Source organism: Pristiophorus japonicus, chromosome 1 (assembly GCF_044704955.1).
Source record: "Pristiophorus japonicus isolate sPriJap1 chromosome 1, sPriJap1.hap1, whole genome shotgun sequence".
Classification (NCBI taxonomy): domain Eukaryota; kingdom Metazoa; phylum Chordata; class Chondrichthyes; family Pristiophoridae; genus Pristiophorus; species Pristiophorus japonicus.
Genome location: NC_091977.1, coordinates 540,605,130 through 540,625,363, shown reverse-complemented (window position 1 = coordinate 540,625,363; position 20,234 = coordinate 540,605,130). Strand labels below are relative to the sequence as shown.

Sequence of the window (20,234 nt, the reverse complement as noted above, 5' to 3'; positions counted from 1 at the left end):
CAGACAGGAAGCACAGAGCCAGAATAAACAGATCCTGTTCAGAATGGCAGGCAGTGACCAGTGGGGTGCTGCGTGGTTCAGAGCTGGGACCACAGCTATTTACAATATACATCAATGAGTTAGATGAAGGAATTGAATGTAATATCTCCAAGTTTGCAGATGACACTAAGCTGGGTGGCGGTGTGAGCTGTGAGGAGGATGCTAAGAGGCTGCAGGGTGACTTGGACAGGTTAGGTGAGTGGGCAAATGCATGGCAGATGCAGTATAATGTGGATAAATGTGAGGTTATCCACTTTGGTGGCAAAAACAGGAAGTCAGAATATTATCTGAATGGTGACAGATTAGGAAAAGGAGAGGTGCAACAAGACCTGGGTGTCATGGTTCATCAGTCATTGAAGTTTGGCATGCAGGTACAGCAGTTGGTGAGGAAGGCAAATGGCATGTTGGCCTTCATAGCTAGAGGATTTGAGTATAGGAGCAGGGAGGTCTTACTGCAGTTGTGCAAAGCCTTGGTGAGGCCACACCTGGAATATTGTGTTCAGTTTTGGTCCCCTAATTTGATGAAGGATGTTACATAAGAACTTAAGAATTAGGAACAGGAGTAGTCCAGAGAATTTTGGTAGATTATAACGTATGCATCTGCTATAACTTCCGCCATCTCTTTTAATACCCTGGGATGCATTTCCTCAGGACCAGGGGACTTGTCTACCTTGAGTCCCATCAGCCTGTCCAGCACTACCCTCTAGTGATAATGATTGTCTCAAGGTTCTCCCTTCCCACATTCCTGTGACCAGCAATTTTTGGCATGGTTTTTGTGTCTTCCACTGTGAAGACCGAAGCAAAATAATTGTTTAAGGTCTCAGCCATTTCCACATTTCCCAATTTTAAATTCCCCTTCTCATCTTTGAAGGGACCAACATTTACTTTAGTCACTCTTTTCCGTTTTATATATCTGTAAAAGCTTTTACTATCTGTTTTTATGTTTTGCGCAAGTTTACCTTCGTAATCTATCTTTCCTTTCTTTATTGCTTTCTCAGTCATTCTTTGCTGTTGTTTAAAATTTTCCCAATCTTCTTGTTTCCCACTAACCTTGGCCACCTCATACGCATTGGTTTTAATTTGATACTCTCCTTTATCTCCTTGGTTATCCACGGCTGGTTATCCCTTCTCTTACCGCCCTTCTTTTTCACTGGAATATATTTTTGTTGAGCACTATGAAAGAGCTCCTTAAAAGTCCTCCACTGTTCCTCAATTGTGCCACCGTTTAGTCTGTGTTTCCAGTCTACTTTAGCCAACTCTGCCCTCATCCCTTTGTTTAAGCATAGTACGCTCGTTTGAGACACTACTTCCTCACCCTCAATCTGTATTACAAATTCAACCATACTGTGATCACTCATTCCGAGAGGATCTTTTACCAGGAGATCGTTTATTATTCCTGTCTCATTACACAGGACCAGATCTAAGATAGCTTGCTCCCTTGTAGGTTCTGTAACATACGTTCTTGCTATTGAGGGAGTACAGCGAAGGTTCACCAGATTGATTCCTGGGATGGCAGGACTGATAGATGAGAGACTGGATCAACTGGGCTTGTATCCACTGGAGTTTAGAAGAATGAGAGGGGATCTCAAAGAAACATATAAAATTCTGACGGGTTTGGGCAGGTTAGAGGCAGGAAGAATGTTCCCGTTGCTGGGGAGTTCCAGAACCAGGGGTCACAGTCTAAGAATAAGGGGAAAGCCATTTAGGACCGAGATGAGGAGAAACTTCTTCACTCAGAGAGTGGTTCACCTGTGGAATTCTCTACCACAGAAAGTTGTTGAGGCCAGTTCATTAGGTATATTCAAAATGGAGTTAGATATGGCCCTTACGACCAAAGAGATCAAGGGGTATGGAGAGAAAGCAGGAAAGGGGTACTGAGATTGAACGAACAGCCATGATCTTATTGAATGGTGGTGCAGGCTCGAAGGGCTGAATGGCCTGCTCCTGCACCTAATTTCTATGTTTCCATGTTCCCATCCCCCTGCCATATTAGTTTAACCCCTCCCCAACAGCACTAGCAAACACTCCCCTTAGGACATTGAGTCTGGTCCTGCCCAGGTGCAGACCGTCCGGTTTGTACTGGTCCCACCTCCCCCAGGACCGGTTCCAATGTCCCAGGAATTTGAATCCCTCCCTTCTGCACCACTCCTCAAGCCACGTATTCATCTGAGCTATCCTGCGATTCCTATTCTGACTAGCACGTGGCACTGGTAGCAATCTTGAGATTACTACTTTTGAGGTCCTACTTTTTAATTTAACTCCTAGCTCCTAAATTCATCTTGTAGGACCTCATCCCGTTTTTTTTACCTATATCATTGGTACCTATATGCACCACAACAACTGGCTGTTTACGCTCCCCCTTCAAAACGTCCTGCACCCGCTCCGAGACATCCTTGATCCTTGCACCAGGGAGGCAACATACCATCCTGGAGTCTCGGCTGCGGCCGCAGAAACGCCTATCTATTCCCCTTACAATTGAATCCCCTATCACTATTGCTCTCCCACTCTTTTTCCTGCCCTCCTGTGCAGCAGAGCCACCCACGGTGCCATGAACTTGGCTGCTGCTGCTCTCCCCTGATGACTCATCTCCCTCAACAGTACCCAAAGCGGTGCATCTGTTTTGCAGGGGGATGACCGCAGGGGACCCCTGCACTACCTTCCTTCTACTGCTCTTCCTGTTGGTCTCACATCCCCTATCTGGCTGTGTAAGCTTTAACTGCGGTAAGGCCAACTCACTAAACATGCTATTCAAGTCATCTTCAGAATCGCGGATGCTCCAGAGTAAATCCATCTGCAGTTCCATTGCCGCAATGCAGTCTGTCAGGTGCTGCAGGCGGATGCACTTCCCGCACATGTAGTAGTCAGGGACACTGGAAGCATCCCTGACTTCCCACATAGCGCAGGAGGAGCATAACACATGTCCGAGCTCTCCTACTATGACTTAACCCTTTAGATTAACTTAATTTGGCAACAACATGGCTCCATCATGGTGGGTACCACTGCCGTGTTCATGGAGCTGACCATTTAGTCCATGTCAGACACGATGGTCTCCATTCTCTGCGTGAATCTTGGAGCGAGACTCCCCCATGCTCTCTGACATCGTGGAATATGCCTATTGGCTTTCTTCTGTAGGCAGGGCCCAAAAAGTCATTATCTGAGTGCTCCACAACAGAGCTAGTATGCGATCAACAACAGCTGTGGTGTAGCGGTAGCTCCTGCATACTTGTAGCCGATGATTCAACACATGAAGACTGCTCCTCTAAAGTATGCCTGGTGTCAGGATCCGAGCTGGTGCTTGCCAGGTAAGATCAAGTGGCACTGCATTTTCAGGGAGGTTGTTCCTCCACTGGCAGAGGAGCATCCACATTTTCAGCATCTGAAATAATCGAGAAGGATAAGGGTTAGCTTTTAGTGTAAAGGGACAGTAGAGAAAGCAAGAAGCATCTGCACTTTGTCATGCAGAGTGTGTAGGATGAGTTAGAAGTAATAAGGGTGTGAAGAAATCCTGCGTGATGTCTCCTCCAGCGTTGCTAGTCGCCATGGCCATGACTCTACCCCTGCGCGTGATGGCCAACCAACACGTTTTCTTCGAGAGGAGAGAGAGTGTGATAGCGGACTTGTCGTCCTCTGGTAGGAGTTTCCTGTCTGGAGTTGTGGGAGTTTTCTGTCTGGAGTTGTGCAAGAAAGAAATGTGTGCGTGTGTGACAATTTTGTGAGACGTGTAATGAATGTGCCTAGTACGATAAAATAGCTGGTTTGCAGTGCGTCAGATGTGAGTTGTGGGGAAGTGAAGGTTGCAATAGAGGCAAGTGTGTGAGTAGACTGAGACGGAGGTGTACTGAAAGTGTGGTGCAGTGATTGTAGGAGCGTGAAAAGAAGTGGGGAGGGGAGTATTGCGAGAAATGAGGCTGGAGGTGGCGGAGATGTGAGTGGGGACTAAGCGAGTAGTATTCTTACCTTGATAACTCTGGTGAGATCATTGAACTTATTCCATCATTTTTGCCATGTCCTTGAAGCTAAGCTTCTGGCAGTGACATCCTTGGTGAGCTCTTCCCACTAGTGATAGAGTTGTTGCCCGGAAATGGCGAGTGCCCAGAAGAGCAGCCAAAAAGATTTCAAGCACTTTTGAGATGCTTTTACATTACGATGTGAAATAAATGCAAGTTGCTGCTCTGTTTCTGTATTATTCACATTTGATTCAAATCAAAGAGCAAGTTATTATTTAAATGGAGAAAAATTGCAAAGAGCTGCAGTACAGCGGGACCTGGGGGTCCTGGTACATGAAACGCAAACGGTTAGTGTTATATATGTAAACCTGTAAGTATCTTGTTTAACCACCAGAGGGCTCATACCCTGGAGTCCCAAGGGATCCCACAATCCCTTGGGAGCACCTGTACTTAAGGAGGCCTCACTGGCTGGAGAGGCACTCTGGAGACCTGTAATAAAAGACTATGGTCACACTTTACTTTGAGCTCACATATCTGGTCAGACTTTTTATTCATACAGTACAGTTAGTATACAGGTACAGCAAGTGATCAGGAAAGCCAATGGAATCTTGGCCTTTATTGCAAAGGGGATGGAGTATAAAAGCAGGGAATTCTTGCAACAGATATACAGGGTATTGGTGAGGCCACACCTGGAATACTGCGTAAAGTTTTGGTTTCCATATTTACGAAAGGATATACTTGCTTTGGAGGCAGTTCAGAGAAGGTTCACTCGGTTGATTCTGGAGATGAGGGGGTTGACCTATGAGGAAAGGTTGAGTAGGTTGGGCCTCTACTCATTGGAATTCAGAAGATTGAGAGTGGATCTTATCAAAACATATAAGATTATGAGGAGGCTTGACAAGGTGGATGCAGAGAGGATGTTTCCACTGATGGGGGAGACTAAGACTAGGGGGCATAATCTTAGAATAAGGGGCCGCCATTTAAAACTGAGATGAGGAGGAATTTCTTTTCTCAGAAGGTTGTAAATCTGTGGAATTCGCTGCCTCAGAGAGCTGTGGAAGCCGGGACATTGAATAAGTTTAAGACAGAGATAGACAGTTTCTTAACCGATAAGGGGTTATGGGGAACGGGCAGGGAAGTGGACCTGAGTCCATGATTGGATTAGCCAAGGTCGTATTAAATGGCGGAGCAGGCTTGAGGGGCCATTTGGCCTACTCCTGCTCCTATTTCTTATGTTTGGAATTTCCGCTGGCGGGATGTCAGCCAAACCCCCTATAAATGGCTGTTTCTCTAGGGCTTCTGACAAAGTTACGCCGGGAGATTGAGAGGATGCTGTGGAAATTCTCCACTCACAAGTTCAATTTTTGGTAACTATATTGTATAGAGAATGTGCTATGCCCTGAGTTATTGCTGTAATTGTTTGGAACTTAGGAACAGGAGTAGGGCATTCAGCCCCTCGCACCTGCTCCGCCATTCAATGAGATCATGACTGATCTGCGACCTAACTCCATATACCCGCCTTCGGCCCATTTCCCTTAATACCCTTGGTTGACAGAAATCTTATCAATCTCCAATTTAAAATTAGCAATTGATCGAGCAATTTGTGGAAGTAATTTCCAAACTTCCACTAGCCTTTGTGTTTAGAAGTTGGACGGTAGCCGAAATGGCCTCCTTCCGTGCTGGAGTCGGCGAGAGGCGGGAGCAGCGTCGAGAGGCAGCGGCCTATAAAGGCTGGGCAGTCAGACAGTCCAGGGAGTCGGCGAGAGGCGGGAGCAGCGCCGAGAGGCAGCGGCCTATAAAGGCTGGGCAGTCAGACAGTCCAGGGAGTCGGTGAGAGGCGGGAGCAGCGTCGAGAGGCAGCGGCCTATAAAGGCTCAGCAGTCAGACAGTCCAGGGAGTCGGTGAGAGGCGGGAGCAGCGTCGAGAGGCAGCGGCCTATAAAGGCTCAGCAGTCAGACAGTCCAGGGAGTTGGTGAGAGGCGGGAGCAGCATCAACAGACCAGCCGGTGCAGCTGCAGGGAGAGAAAGCAAAAAAGAAGTAGAAAAAAATCGAAAGGTGACATCACAGCCAAGGGGGTAAGTGATTGGCTGGTGATTGGTAAGTAGTTTTTCTTTTTTCTTTTTCTTTTCTATATCAGTAAGTAAACTTTTAGCATTGTTGTTGCCAATTTAAGTGTATCTAAGGGTTAAGACATGGCAGGAGAGCTCGGACACGTGTTATGCTCCTCCTGTACTATGTGGGAACTCGGGGACGCTTCCGGTGTCCCTGACGACTACGTGTGCGGGAAATGTATCCGCCTGCAGCTCCTGACGGACCGCATTGTGGCACTAGAACTGCGGGTGGATTCACTTTGGAGCATCCACGATGCTGAGAATGACGTGAATAGCACGTTTAGTGAGTTGGTCTTACCACAGGTAAAGGGTCCACAGCCAAATAGTGAATGGAAGACCAACAGGAAGAGCAGTGCAAGGAAGGTAGTGGAGGGGTCCCCTGCGGTCATCCCCCTGCAAAACAGATACACCGCTTTAGGGTACTATTGAGGGGGATGACTCATCAGTGGAGGGCAGCAGCAGCCAAGTTCATGGCACCGTGGCTGGCTCTGCTGCACAAGAAGGCAGGAAAAAGAGTGGGAGAGCGATAGTGATAGGGGATTCAATTGTAAGGGGAATAGATAGGTGTTTCTGCAGCCGCAACCGGGATTCCAGGATGGTATATTGCCTCCCTGGTGCAAGGGTCAAGGATGTCTCTGAGCGGGTGCAGGACATTCTGAAAAGGGAGGGTGAACAGTCAGTTGTCGTGGTACATATATGTACCAATGATATAGGTAAAAAATGGGATGAGGTCCTACGAGACAAATTTAGGGAACTAGGAGTTAAATTAAAAAGTAGGACTCAAAAGTAGTAATCTCAGGATTGCTACCAGTGCCACGTGCTAGTCAGAGTAGGAATCGCAGGATAGCTCAGATGAATACGTGGCTTCAGGAGTGGTGCAGAAGGGAGGGATTCAAATTCCTGGGACATTGGAACCGGTTCTGGGGGAGGTGGGACCAGTACAAACCGGACGGTCTGCACCTGGGCAGGACTGGAACTAATGTCCTCGGGGGAGTGTTTGCTAGTGCTGTTTGGGAGAAGTTAAACTAATATGGCAGGGGGATGAGAACCTATGCAGGGAGACAGAGGGAAATAATATGGAGTCAAAAGCAAAAGATTGAAAGGAGAATAGTAAAAGTGGAGGGGAGAGAAACCCAAGGCAAAAAGCAAAAAGGGCAACATTACAGCAAAATTCTAAAGGGGCAAAGTGTGTTAAAAAGACAAGCCTGAAGGCTCTGTGCCTCAATGCGAGGAGTATTCGCAATAAGATGGATGAATTAACTGCGCAGATAGCAGTTAACGGATATGATGTAATTGGTATCATGGAGACATGGCTCCAGGGTGACCAAGGCTGGGAACTCAACATCCAAGGGTATTCAGCATTTAGGAAGGATAGACAGAAAGGAAAAGGAGGCGGGGTGGCGTTGCTGGTTAAAGAGGAAATCAATGCAATTGTAAGGAAGGACCATTGGCTTGGATGATGTGGAATCGGTATGGGTGGAGCTGCGGAATTCCAAAGGGCAGAAAACGCTAGTGGGAGTTGTGTACAGACCACCAAATAGTAGTAGTGAGGTTGGGGACAGCATCAAACAAGAAATAAGGGATGTGTGCAATAAAGGTACAGCAGAAATCATGGGCGACTTTAATCTATATATTGATTGGGCTAACCAAACTGGTAGCAATGTGGTGGAGGAGGATTTCCTGGAGTGTATTAGGGATGGTTTTCTAGACCAATATGTCGAGGTACCAACTAGGGAGCTGGCCATCCTAGACTGGGTGATGTGTAATGAGAAGGGACTAATTAGCAATATTGTTGTGCGAGGCCCCTTGGGGAAGAGTGACCATAATATAGTAGAATTCCTTATTAAGATGGAGAGTGACAAAGTTAATTCGGAAACTAGGGTCCTGAACTTAAGGAAAGGTAACTTCGACGGTATGAGGTGTGAATTGGCTAAAATAGACTGGCGAAGGATATTTATTGGGTTGACGGTGGATAAGCAATGGCAAACATTTAAAGATCACATGGATGAACTTCAGCAATTGTACATCACTGTCTGGAGTAAAAATAAAACTGGGAAGCTGGCTCAACCATGGCTAACAAGGGAAATTAAGGATAGTGTTAAAGCCACGGAAAAGGCATATAAGTTGGCTAGAAATAGCAACAAACCTGAGGACTGGGAGAAATTTAGAATTCAACAGAGGAGGACTAAGGGTTTAATTAAGAGGGGGAAAATAGAGTAGGAGAGGAAGCTTGCAGGGAACATAAAAACTGACTGCAAAAGCTTCTATAAATATGTGAAGCGAAAAAGATTAGTAAAGACAAACATAGATCCCTTGCAGTTGGATTCAGGTGAATTTATAATGGGGAACAAAGAAATGGCAGACCAATTGAACCAATACTTCAGTTCTGTCTTCACGAAGAAAGGTACAAATAACCTTCCGAATGTACAAGGGGACAGTGGGTCTAGTGAGAAGGAGGAACTGAAGGATATCCTTATTAGGCGAGAAATTGTGTTAGGGAAATTGATGGGATTGAAGGCCGATAAATCCCCGGGGCCTGATAGTCTGCATCCCAGAGTACTTAAGGAAGTGGCCCTAGAAATAGCGGATGCATTGGTGATCATTTTCCAACAGTCTATCGACTCTGGATCAGTTCCTATGGACTGGAGGGTAGCTGATGTAACACCACTTTTTAAAAAAGGAGGGAGAGAAAACGGGTAATTATAGACCGGTTAGCTTGACATCAGTAGTGGGGAAAATGTTGGAATCAATCATTAAGGATGAAATAGCAGCGCATTTGGAAAGCAGTGACAGGATCGGACCAAGTCAGCATGGATTTATGAAAGGGAAATCATGCTTGACGAATCTTCTGGAATTTTTTGAGGATGTAACTAACAGAGTGGACAAGGGAGAACCAGTGGATGTGGTGTATTTGGACTTTCAAAAGGCTTTTGACAAGGTCCCTCATAAGAGATTGGTGTGCAAAATCAAAACGCATGGTATTGGGGGTAATGTACTGGTGTGGATAGAGAACTGGTTGGCAGACAGGAAGCAGAGAGTCGGGATAAATGGGTCCTTTTCAGAATGGCAGACAGTGACCCCAGTTCTTTAAAATATACATTAACAATTTAGATGAAGAGCTAGAGTGTAATATCTCCAAGTTTGCGGATGACACTAAACTAGGTGGTGGTGTGAGCTGTGAGAAGGATGCTAAGAGGCTGCAGGGTGACTTGGACAGGTTAGGTGAGTGGGCAAATGCATGGTAGATGAAATATAATGTGGATAAATGTGAGGTTATCCACTTTGGGGGCAAAAACACGAAGGCAGAATATTATCTGAATGGCGGCAGATTAGGAAAAGGGGAGGTGCAACGAGACCTGGGTGTCATGGTTCATCAGTCACTGAAAGTGGACACGCAGGTACAGCAGGCAAATGGTATGTTGGCCTTCATAGCTAGAGGATTTGAGTATAGGAGCAGGGAGGTCTTACTGCAGTTGTACAGGGCCTCAGTGAGGCCTCACCTGGAATATTGTGTTCAGTTTTGGTCTCCTAGTCTGAGGAAGGACGTTTTGCTATTGAGGGAGTGCAGCGAAGGTTCACCAGACTGATTCGAGGGATGGCTGGGCTGTCATATGAGGAAAGACTGGATCAACTGGGCCTTTATTCACTGGAGTTTAGAAGGATGGGGGGATCTCATAGAAACATGTAAGATTCTGACAGGACTCGACAAGTTTGATATGGGAAGAATGTTCCTGATGTTGGGAAAGTCCAGAACCAGGGGACATAGTCTTTGGATAAGGGGTAGGCCATTAAGGACTGAGATGAGGAGAAACTTCTTCACTCAGAGAGTTGTTAATCTATGGAATTCCATGCCGCAGAGAGTTGTTGATGCCAGTTCGTTGGATATATTCAAGAGGGAGTTAGATATGGTCCTTTCGGTTAAGGGGATCAAGGGGTATGGAGAGAAGGCGGGAAAGGGGTACTGAAGGAATGATCAGCCATGATCTTATTGAATGGTGGTGCAGGCTCGAAGGGCCGAATGGCCTACTCCTGCACCTATTTTCTATGTTTCTATGTAAATTTCTATGATTCGAAGTGTTTCCTAATTTCACTCTTGAAAGGTCTGGCTCTAATTTTTAGACTATGCCTCCAGTCCTAAAATCCCCAATCAGTGGAAATAGTTTCTTTCTATCTACCCTACCTGTTCCCCTCAAGATCTTAAACTTCGATGAGATCACCCCTTAGCCTTCTAACTTCCAGGGAATATAACCCTAATTTGTGTAATCTCTCCTTGTAACTTAACCCTTGAAGTCTGGGTATCATTCTGGTAAACCTACGCTGCACTCTCTCCAAGGCCAAACATATTCTTTCTATTTTATAGCAACATTAGAGGAAAAGCCAAAATAGAAACAGGAGGGGGCCATTCAACCCCTCGAGCCTGTTCTGCCAATCAATTGGATCATGATTGATCTGTACCTTAACTTCATTTACCTGCCTTTGTTCCATACCCTTTGATACCTTTGCCTAGCAAAAATCCATTGACCTCAGTCTTGAAGATTTGAGTTGACTCAGCATCTACAGGCAGAAAATTGCAAAGTGATACATTTTGGTAGAAAGAATAAGGAGAGGTAATATAAACTAAAGGGTACAATCCGAAAGGGAATGCAGGATCAGAGATACCTGGGGATATATGTGCACAAATCATTGAAGGTGGCAGGGCAGGTTCAGAAAGCAGTTTAAAAAAAAGCATACAGGATCCTTGGCTTTATAAATAGAGGCATAGAGTACAAAAGCGAGAAAGTTATGATGAATCTTTATAACACACTGTTTCGACCACAACTGGAGTATTGTGTCCAACTTTAGGAAGGATGTGAAGGCTTTAGAGAGGGTGCAAAAAAGATTTACAAGAATGCTTCCAGAGATGAGGGACTTCAGTTACGTGGATGGACTGGAGAAACTGGGGTTGTTCTCCTTGGAGCATAGAAGCTTGAGAGGAGATTTCATCCAGGTGCTCAAAATCATGAGGGGTCTGGACAGAGTAGATAGAGAGAAACTGTTCCCATTGCTGAAGGGGTCGAGAACCAGAGGACACAGATCGGCAGAAGATCCAAAGGCAACCTGCGGAGCCGTTCTCTCGCAGGTCGTGGGGCCACGACATCGTGGCAAGTATAAAGAGCTGGAGCGGCTGGCCTGGGACATCGTGGTCCCCCTCGACTTGTGAGAGAACAGCTCCGCAGGTCGGCAAGTATAAAGAGCTGGAGCGGCGTTCTGCTTCAACCTCCAGCGCGAGCTGCTCCAAGTGTGCGACGATTTTGAGATGGGCGACTGGATGACGTCATCAAAACCCTGGTCGCTGTTTTGGAGCGTGGGCAGGAACACCGGCAGGGCCCAGGTACAGAGGAGTGAGAAGGTCGGGGTGGATGAGCGGCGAGTGTTTGTGGCGAGATGCAGTGAATGTTTATGGCGGAGGAGCGGTGAGAGATCGTGGCGGAGGTGTGACAGATGAGGGTGCGGGGCCCAGAAGAGCCGAGGGCCCAGGGGCAGCACAGGCCCAGCCCACACTGCGATATGTGTGCGCTCTAGGTCCGTGCAGCAGAGCTGGTCTCCAGTCGTCCTGGTTAACCCTTGCCACTGGACCAAGACCTCGCTCTGTCAAGCCCGTGTGGTGGCTGGTGTGCAACGGTCATCCCACGTTAAAAAAATCCACGCACAGGCATCTTCCACCCCCTCAATTGGAGTTCAGGACTGGAACATCGGGTCCTTCACTGAAACACCTATGATGATGATATGATGATGGTTATGCAATGGAATGCAATGCCTGAAAAGGTAATGGAAGCAGGTTCAATCGTGCCTTTCAAAAGAGAATTGGATAAGTACTTGAAGGGAAAAAAAATTGCAGGGCTCCGGGGAAAGGGCGGGGGAGTGGGACTAGCTAAAGTGCTCTTGCAGAGAACCGGCATGGGCTCGACGGGCCGAATTGCCTCGTTCTGTGCTGTCACCATTCTATGGGAGATTTGGGGAGGGGCAGGGGGAAGATACAGATATTCACAACCCTTTGTGTAAAAATAAACGTGCTTCCTGATTTAACTCCTGAAAGGCCCAGCTCTAATTTTAAGATTATGCCTCCTTATTCTGGATTCGCCCACCAGAGGGAATAGGGTAGATACAGAGAAACTATCAAATCCCATTATTTTAAACAACTCGATTGGATCACCCAGCAACCTAAACTTTAGAGGGTACAACCCAAGCTTATGCAACCTGTTCTCATAATTTAACCCTTTATGCCTTCTTGACTTAAATAGCACATTGTTCTTTCAGCGTTCCTGGGTTAAAATCCTCGAGTTCTCTACCTACCACCATTGTTTAAGCACCACCATAACCTGGACAGCGACAGTTTAAGCAGAAGGCTTTGCGCCTTTTCAGGACAGCTAGGGATGGTCTAAAAAATGTAACCCTGTCAGTATCTCTCAAATCCCAAGGATCTTTTTTCTAAATACATAATATACAGGAAAAGAGTATTGTGTACTTGGGAATTATTTTAGTAACAAAACTAATATTCAAAAAAGGGGATTAATATGTGTAAAAAATATAACCAGCTGAGGCTAATGGAAAATAACGTTTTAGAAACACAATTGTTTTTAATTTTGCATGTTTATAATATTTTTTCCCTCCCCCTTAATTCAGAAACACCGAACTGATTCCACCAAGATGACTTGCGGTAAATCTCTAATTCCCTATGGCTTCAAGACTCTTGTCGAAACACTAGGCAAAACCGTTCTGTTTGAACAACCTGTGGATATACACCAGTTTGCCTCAATCTATTTCAAGGAATTACTGGCATTTAGAGCTGGTTTGTGTTCAATTCCTTCTTTATTTCTTTGTAATAAGATCAGTATTTCAAAAATTCTTTGTATCCAAATAATTGAATTTAACTTTATTAGGAATCAAGAAAATATAAGTTATGTGCTTCTGTCTTGCAGTTAATCCAAATCTTGATTTAAAAGAACTGGTGAATTTATTTTATATAAACAAAGGTAAGGAAGCTAAATTTTGCACTATCCTAGTAAATTATCTTGATTTATCTTTTTAGAGTCTAATATTTTCCAGCTTTATTCATTTAAAAAAAATACAAAACTGTACTGCGGATAACATCAGCAGCTTGGCTGATAGCTGTCTGAAGCAGCTCTGATAAGAGAACCCTGATTAGCTGCCATCGCCAAACTGAAAGCCTTGCATTCCATTTAAAAGGAAACATGACAAATAAGATCATCATCCCTACATTTTTTCGCCTTGGTAACTGAAATAGCACAAGTACCTGTAGTCCAGATCAGCAAATTAAAAATATCTGATCTCTTGTTGCAATGACTTTGATCATGAAAGAATGCAAAGATCTTTTGTTTTTTTAAATCAGTGGGTTAAATAAAATGTGGACCACTAAACCATCAGTTGACGATCTGCTTAAACTGAGTAGGGAAAATCTTGTAGGTTCCAAAGCTTGACACCACTAACTCTAAAGGCACAGAGTGGCATTACTTATTGCTTTATGTACAAGAAACTCTTGTCTTAAATCGCTTGGTCAACTGATTTGGATAAGTATGGATGGGCCAGGAGCAGAGCTCCCATGTTCACACACGGGAGCAACGGGAAAGTCGGGTGGAGACAAAGCCATGACTGCTACTACAACAATAACTTGCATTTATATAGTGCCTTTGACAGAAAAATGCCCCGAGGCACTTCACAGGAGAGACATAAAAAAAAATTTGACACCATGCCGCATAAGGAGATTAGGACAGGTGACCAAAAGCTTGGTCAAAGAGGTAGGTTTTAAGGAACGTCTTAAAGGAGGAAAGAGAAATAGAGAGAGACAGAGAGGTTTAGGGATGGAGTTCCAGAGCTTAGGGCCTTGGCAGCTGAAAGCACGACCACCAATGGTGGAACGATTAAAATCGGGGATGCTCAAGAGGCCAGAATCATAGAAAATTACGACACAGAAAGAGGCCATTGTGTCTGTGTCGGTCAAAACAGCTAGCCAGCCTAATCACACCTTCCAGCACTAGGTCCGTAGCCCTGTAGTGCACATCCAAGTAATTTTTAAATGTGATAAGGGTTTCTGCCTCTGTTCCAGACCCCCACCACCTCGTGGGTGAAAAAAATGTCCTCCTCTCCCCTCTAATCCGTCTACCAACTACTTTAAATCTATTCCCCCTAGTTATTGACCCCTCTGCAAAGGGAAACAGGTCCTTCCTATCCACTCTATCTAGGCGCCCTCATAATTTTTTACACATCAATTAAATCTCCCCTTAGCCTCCTCTGTTCCAAAGAAAACAACCCAGCCTATCCAATCTTTCCACATAGCTAAAATTTTCAGTCCTGGCAACATCCTCGTAAATCTTGTCTGTACACGTTTTAGTGCAATCATATCTTTCCTGTAATGTGGTGACCAGAACTGTACTTCAGAACAGAACTGCATGGCAAACGAGCCAAAGGTGGGCAGCGGAAACATTACAAGGACACCCTCAAAGCCTCCCTGATAAAGTGCGACATCCCCACTGACACCTGGGAGTCCTTGGCCGAAGACCGCCCTAGGTGGATCCGGGAGGGCGTTGAGCTCTTCGAATCTCAACGCTGAGAACGTGAAGAGGTCAAACGCAGGCAGCAGAAGGAGCGTGCGGCAAACCAGTCGCACACACCCATTCCCTCTGCGAATATCTGTCCCACCTGTGACAGAGTCTGGATTGTTCAGCCACCAGAGAACTCACTTCAGGAGTGGAAGCAAGTCTTCCTCGATTCCGAGGGACTGCTTATGATGATGATGACTTAGTACAGAATCTGTACCTTGCCAATCTCCTCCCCGTCAAACTCATCTCTCCACTCGCTGACCCTGTGGATGCTAGCAGTGGATCAGCCATCACGGATCCTCTCCGCATCTCCTTGCAGAATGTCCGTTCACTTGCAAACAAGGCCCTTGCCATCCATGAGCTTATCATTGATGATTGCATTGACATCATGGCCTTGACGGAAACTTGGCTGAGGGATGATGACACCTTACCTTTAAACAAAGGCTCCGAATGCCGGCATTCGGCGCGGTGGCATCAACCTGCAAGGATCATCAGGAGGTCGGGGCCTTCAAAAGCGCGTACCATTTCAAGGTACAGCGTGTGCTGGAGAGTGACGGCTGTGAAGAGAACGACTGGATTGGATGTCACCAAGGTCCAGGTTGCTGATTGGAGTTTGGGCAGGTACAGCAGGTGTGGCGAGGTTGGGGTGCAGGAGAGGCGTGAGTTTGGGGCCCAGTAGAGCCAAAGGCCCAGGGGCAGCACCGTCCAGCCCACACAGCGATATGTGTGTGCACTAGGTATGTGCAGCAGAGCTGGTCTCCAGTTGTCTTGGTTAATTCTTGCCACTGGATCAAGACCTAGCTCTGTCAAGCCCGTGTGGTGGCTGGTGTGCAACATAAAAAAAATCCACGCACAGGCATCTTCCGGAAGGTTGATTATGTCTTCCTTCATGAAGACAGAACCAAAGTATTTGTTTAACTGGTCTGCCATTTCTTTGTTCCCCATTATAAATTCACCTGAATCTGACTGCAAAGGACCTACGTTTGTTTTCACTAATCTTTTTCTCTTCACATATCTATAGAAGCTTTTGCAGTCAGTTTTTATGTTCCCAGCAAGCTTCCTCTCATATTCTATTTCCCCCCTCCTAATTAAACCCTTCATCCTCCTCTGCTGCATTATAAAATTCTCCCAGTCCTCAGGTTTGCTGCTTTTCCTGGCCAATTTATATGCCTCTTCCTTGGATTTGACACTATCCTTAATTTCCCTTGTTAGCCACGGTTGAGCCACCTTCCTCGTTTTATTTTTATTCCAGACAGGGATGTACAATTGTTGAAGTTCATCCATGTGATCTTTAAATGTTTGCCATCTTTGGATGCAGGCAGAGGCATTGGTATTAATCTCTTTGCTCTCCGAGAACAGCGATATGAGCGGCTTGTGGTCAGTTTCAAGCTCGAACTTGAGGCCAAATAAGTACTGGTGCATTTTTATTACCCCATAAATGCCTTCTGGAATTCTAAATACACCACATCCACTGGTTCCCCTTTATCCACCCTGTTCGTTACATCTTCAAAGAACTCCAACAAATTTGTCAGACATGACTTCCCCTTCAAAAATCCATGCTGACTCTGCCTGACCGAATTTTGCTTTTCCAAATGTCCTGCTACTGCTTCTTTAATAATGGACTCCAACATTTTCCCAACCACAGATGTTAGGCTAACTGGTCTATAGTTTCCTGCTTTTTGTCTGCCTCCTTTTTTAAATAGGGGTGTTACATTTGCAGTTTCCCAATCTGTTGGGACCTCCCCAGAATCCAGGTAAATTACAACCAATGCATCCACAATCCCTGCCACTACTTCTCTTAAGAGCCTAGGATGCAAGCGTTGTGGGGGAGCGGAGAGAGCGAGCATGGGGGGTGGGTAGGGGGAAGGGAGAGAGCGAGCGTGTGGGGGGTGGAAAGTGAGGGAGAGACTGGGGCAGAGAGTGAGGGGGAGACTGGGGGTGTGACTGAGGGCTCGGTGGTGTGGGGGATGTTAAATCGCACGGAGAGCAAAGTGAGGATGGGAGAAGATCCAGATTTAAACGGGCTGCTGAGAGCGAGAACGTGATCAGATGTTAAAATAGATCACGTTCTTCCAACCCCACCCCCTTTACACCTGCACCACCTTCTCCCCCTCCTCCCCCAGACCTGGTTGATGATTTAGAAATCTCAGTGCATGTGGCAACTGACACCATTGGCCTGGACGAAATCTGGAAGTCACGACACTGTCACTATTCATTTCATACCCAATAAACCTGTTAACAATCAATGACCCACCCCCACTGCTCCATCTATGGCGGGGTCTATGGTCAGTGACTAGTTGGGGGGAGGAGGTCATGAATCCGTGGTGGGTGGCAGTGGGGGAAAAAAGGTCAGGAACTTGGGCTGGGGGGTGGAGGTCAGGCACTTGGGGCAGGAACTTGTTTGGGAGGGTGAGAGAAGGTCTTAACCCGTGAGAGTGAGCCCTGTCTGTTCCAAGTGAGCTCTGTTCTGTCTGGAGTCAGCAGTCAGAAAGGCTTGAATTACACTTTGCAAAGTTACTGATTATGTAGGCATGGCAGTTCGAATTACACATTCCAGAGAAACTGCTGGGTGTGTCTTATCTTCCAAGGGGACCAACCAGCAATCAGGTCTTGTGATCAAGGGGTCCCAATCAGAACTTTAGGTGTTGCAAACTAACGTGAATCTTCTAACTGCAGCTCCCAGGATTGAATGTTTGATTGTATCAAGCATCAATATACAAGAGGGTGGAGGGAGAAGGCAAAGACTCGAGTGTTTTTTAAAATCAGCCATGATCGTATTAAATAGCGGAGCAGGCTCGAGGGGCCGTATGGCCTACTCCTGCTCCTATTTCTTATGTTCTTATGCAACATTCCATTCGCCTTCCTAATTACTTGCTGTATCTACATGTTAACTTTTTGTGTTTAATGTCACCGGGGTGACGACTCTATCCCCGACTGAAGGGACGTCGCCCCTATCCCCGGCCGAGTGGCCAGTGCATCTTACCTCGGCAGCGGGCCCACCCGCCCGGCCTCTCGCTGGGGTGGGCCCCACCCGAAGAGTCGGCGGCGGTGGCAGCCTCGCATCAGCTCCGTGTGGGCCCCGGCTGAAGTCCTAGGCAGGGCCCGGCTTCTTTGGCGTCTTCTCTTCCCCCCCCCCCCCCATCTTCTTCTCTTCTTCCCCCCCCCATCTTCTCTTCTTTCCCTCCCCATCTTCTTCTCTTCTTTCTCCCCCCATCTTCTTCTCTTCTTTCCCCCCCATCTTCTTCTCTTCTTTCCCCCCCATCTTCTTCTCTTCTTTCCCCCCCATCTTCTTCTCTTCTTTCCCCCCCCATCTTCTTCTCTTCTTCCCCCCACCCCATCTTCTTCTCTTCCCCCCACCCCCCCCCGTCTCTTCTCTCCAGTGCTGCAGTAGGTGAATAGAAATAATTTTTTATTTATTGACTGATTTTTAATTTTTTTAAACATTTTTATTAATTTTTTTGATCGATTTATTGGTTTATTTATTGATTTATTTATCATTTATTATTGATGATGGTTCTTTATTTGTAAAAGTGAAGTGTTTGATGTTTGTAAATCCCCCTTCTCCCTCCACCCCCCCACGCCTCATCTTTCGTTCCATACACCTGATTTCTAAGTGTAGGCAAGGTTTTTCTGAACGTACAAAAATCTACACTTACTCCATTCTAAGTTAGTTTGGAGTAAGTTTTCGCTGCCTAAACTTGCAAAACAGGCGTAAGTGGCCGGACACGCCCCTTTTGAAAAAAAAATCTGTTCTAAAATGAAACTGTTCTAACTGACTAGAACTGGAGCAAACTAAAGGCTGAGAATTGCAATTTCTAAGATACTCCATTCTAAACTAGTTGCTCCAAAAAAATAGGAGCAACTCAGGCCGAAACTTGACCCCTATACATCTCTGCCTCTCTCCTCCTTTAAGATGCTCCTTTGACCAAGCTTTTGGTGACGTCCTAATATCTCCTTATGTGGCTCGATGTCAAATTTTGTTAGATAATGCTCTGGTGCAGCGCCTTGGGATGTCTTATGGCATTAAAGGTACTATATAAATGGTAGTTGTTGTTTAATATTAAAAAACCTTTTTACCATTGCACAATACATGAATTGTTTTTTTGCCATTCTGCTTTTCAAATGTTTGAATCCCAGTTTCATTTGGTAAACTTGATTTTTACTCAGTACGTTGAGGTAACCTCCCGTTACCTGGTGATGAAGGAATGTTTGTGTCAAAGGTGGGGTCTAATGGGAGTAGACCAAAATTATTCTCCTCGGTGTAGCAGTTTCAAAAAATGTTATAAATATGCACAATGCAATTTAGAGTTCACCTATTGGATATTCAGAGACAAGATAAAATCTACAATTAATACACATTTCCCTATGAAAATGTGATGTAAAAGTGTAAGTTACACCCTCTTGTGAAATTATACTGTTGCGCATGGCCTGTAGATATTGAATTATTGTAGAGAATATAATGGCAAGTTCAATTATTAGCACTCTCGCCTCTGAGTCGGAAGGTTGTGAATTCAAGTCCCACTCCAGAGACGTGAGCAGAAAAGTTTGGGCTGCACTGTTGCCTGGGCAGTACTGAGGGAGCGCTGCACTGTCGGAGGGGCAGTACTGAGGGAGCGCTGCACTGTCGGAGGAGCAGTACTGTCGGAGGAGCAGTACTGAGGGAGCGCTGCACTGTCGGAGGGGCAGTACTGAGGGAGCGGTGCACTGTCGCATGGACAGTACTGAGGGAGCGGTGCACTGTCGGAGGGGCGGTACTGAGGGAGCGCTGCACTATCGGAGGGGCAGTACTGAGGGAGGGCTGTACTGTTGGAGGGGCAGTACTGAGGGTGCACCGCACTGTCGCGTGGACAGTACTGAGGGAGCGCTACACTGTCGGAGGGGCTGTACTGAGGGAGCGCTGCACTGTGGGAGGGGCAGTACTGAGCGATTGCTGCACTTTCAGAGATGCCGTCTTTCAGATAAGACTTTAATCCGAGGCCCCAGCTGCTCTTTCAGGTGGACGTAAAAGATCCTGTGGCAGTATTTCAAATAGGAGTGAGGGAGTTCTCTCCTGGTGTCCTGACCAATATTTATTCCTCAATCATCATCACTAAAACAGATTATCTGGTCATTATCACATTGCTGTTTGTGGGACCTTGCAGTGCGCAAATTATCAGCTGCCTTTTCCTACATTACAACAGTGACTACACTTCAAAAGTACTTCATTGGCTGTGAAGCGTAATAGTAGGGGATTTCAGCTACCCTAATATTAACTGGGATAGAAATAGTGTGTTAGATACAGAGGGAGCATAATTCTTAAAATGCATTCAAGAGAACTTTTTTATGCAGTACGTAGCAAGTCCAACAAGAGAGGGCGCGGTTCTGAACTTAGTTTCAGTGAATGAATATGGGCAGATGGAAGGGGTATCAGTGGGAGAGCATTTTGGTGGTAGTGTTGGAGCAGAAGGAGCAGCGTGGCGGCCAAGCCCAGCAGGCTGAGCGGCCCCCGGCCTGCGAGCACCACCGGAGCAGGCTGGGGAGCGGAAGGAGCAGCGTGGCG

General features: G+C 46.1%; 1 protein-coding gene across 1 annotated transcript in view; it reads left to right on the top strand.

Moving 5' to 3' along the window:
• The first annotated feature begins 3,269 nt into the window (after positions 1-3,269).
• LOC139272893 (uncharacterized) overlaps positions 3,270-20,234 on the top strand; it is a 62,299-nt gene continuing 45,334 nt past the window's right edge. The window contains exons 1-3 of the mRNA XM_070889032.1: positions 3,270-3,341; positions 12,762-12,927; positions 13,058-13,111. Of these exons, the coding sequence (XP_070745133.1) occupies positions 3,306-3,341; positions 12,762-12,927; positions 13,058-13,111 (256 nt within the window). The 5' untranslated portion in view covers positions 3,270-3,305. The remainder of the gene's footprint in view (positions 3,342-12,761; positions 12,928-13,057; positions 13,112-20,234) is intronic.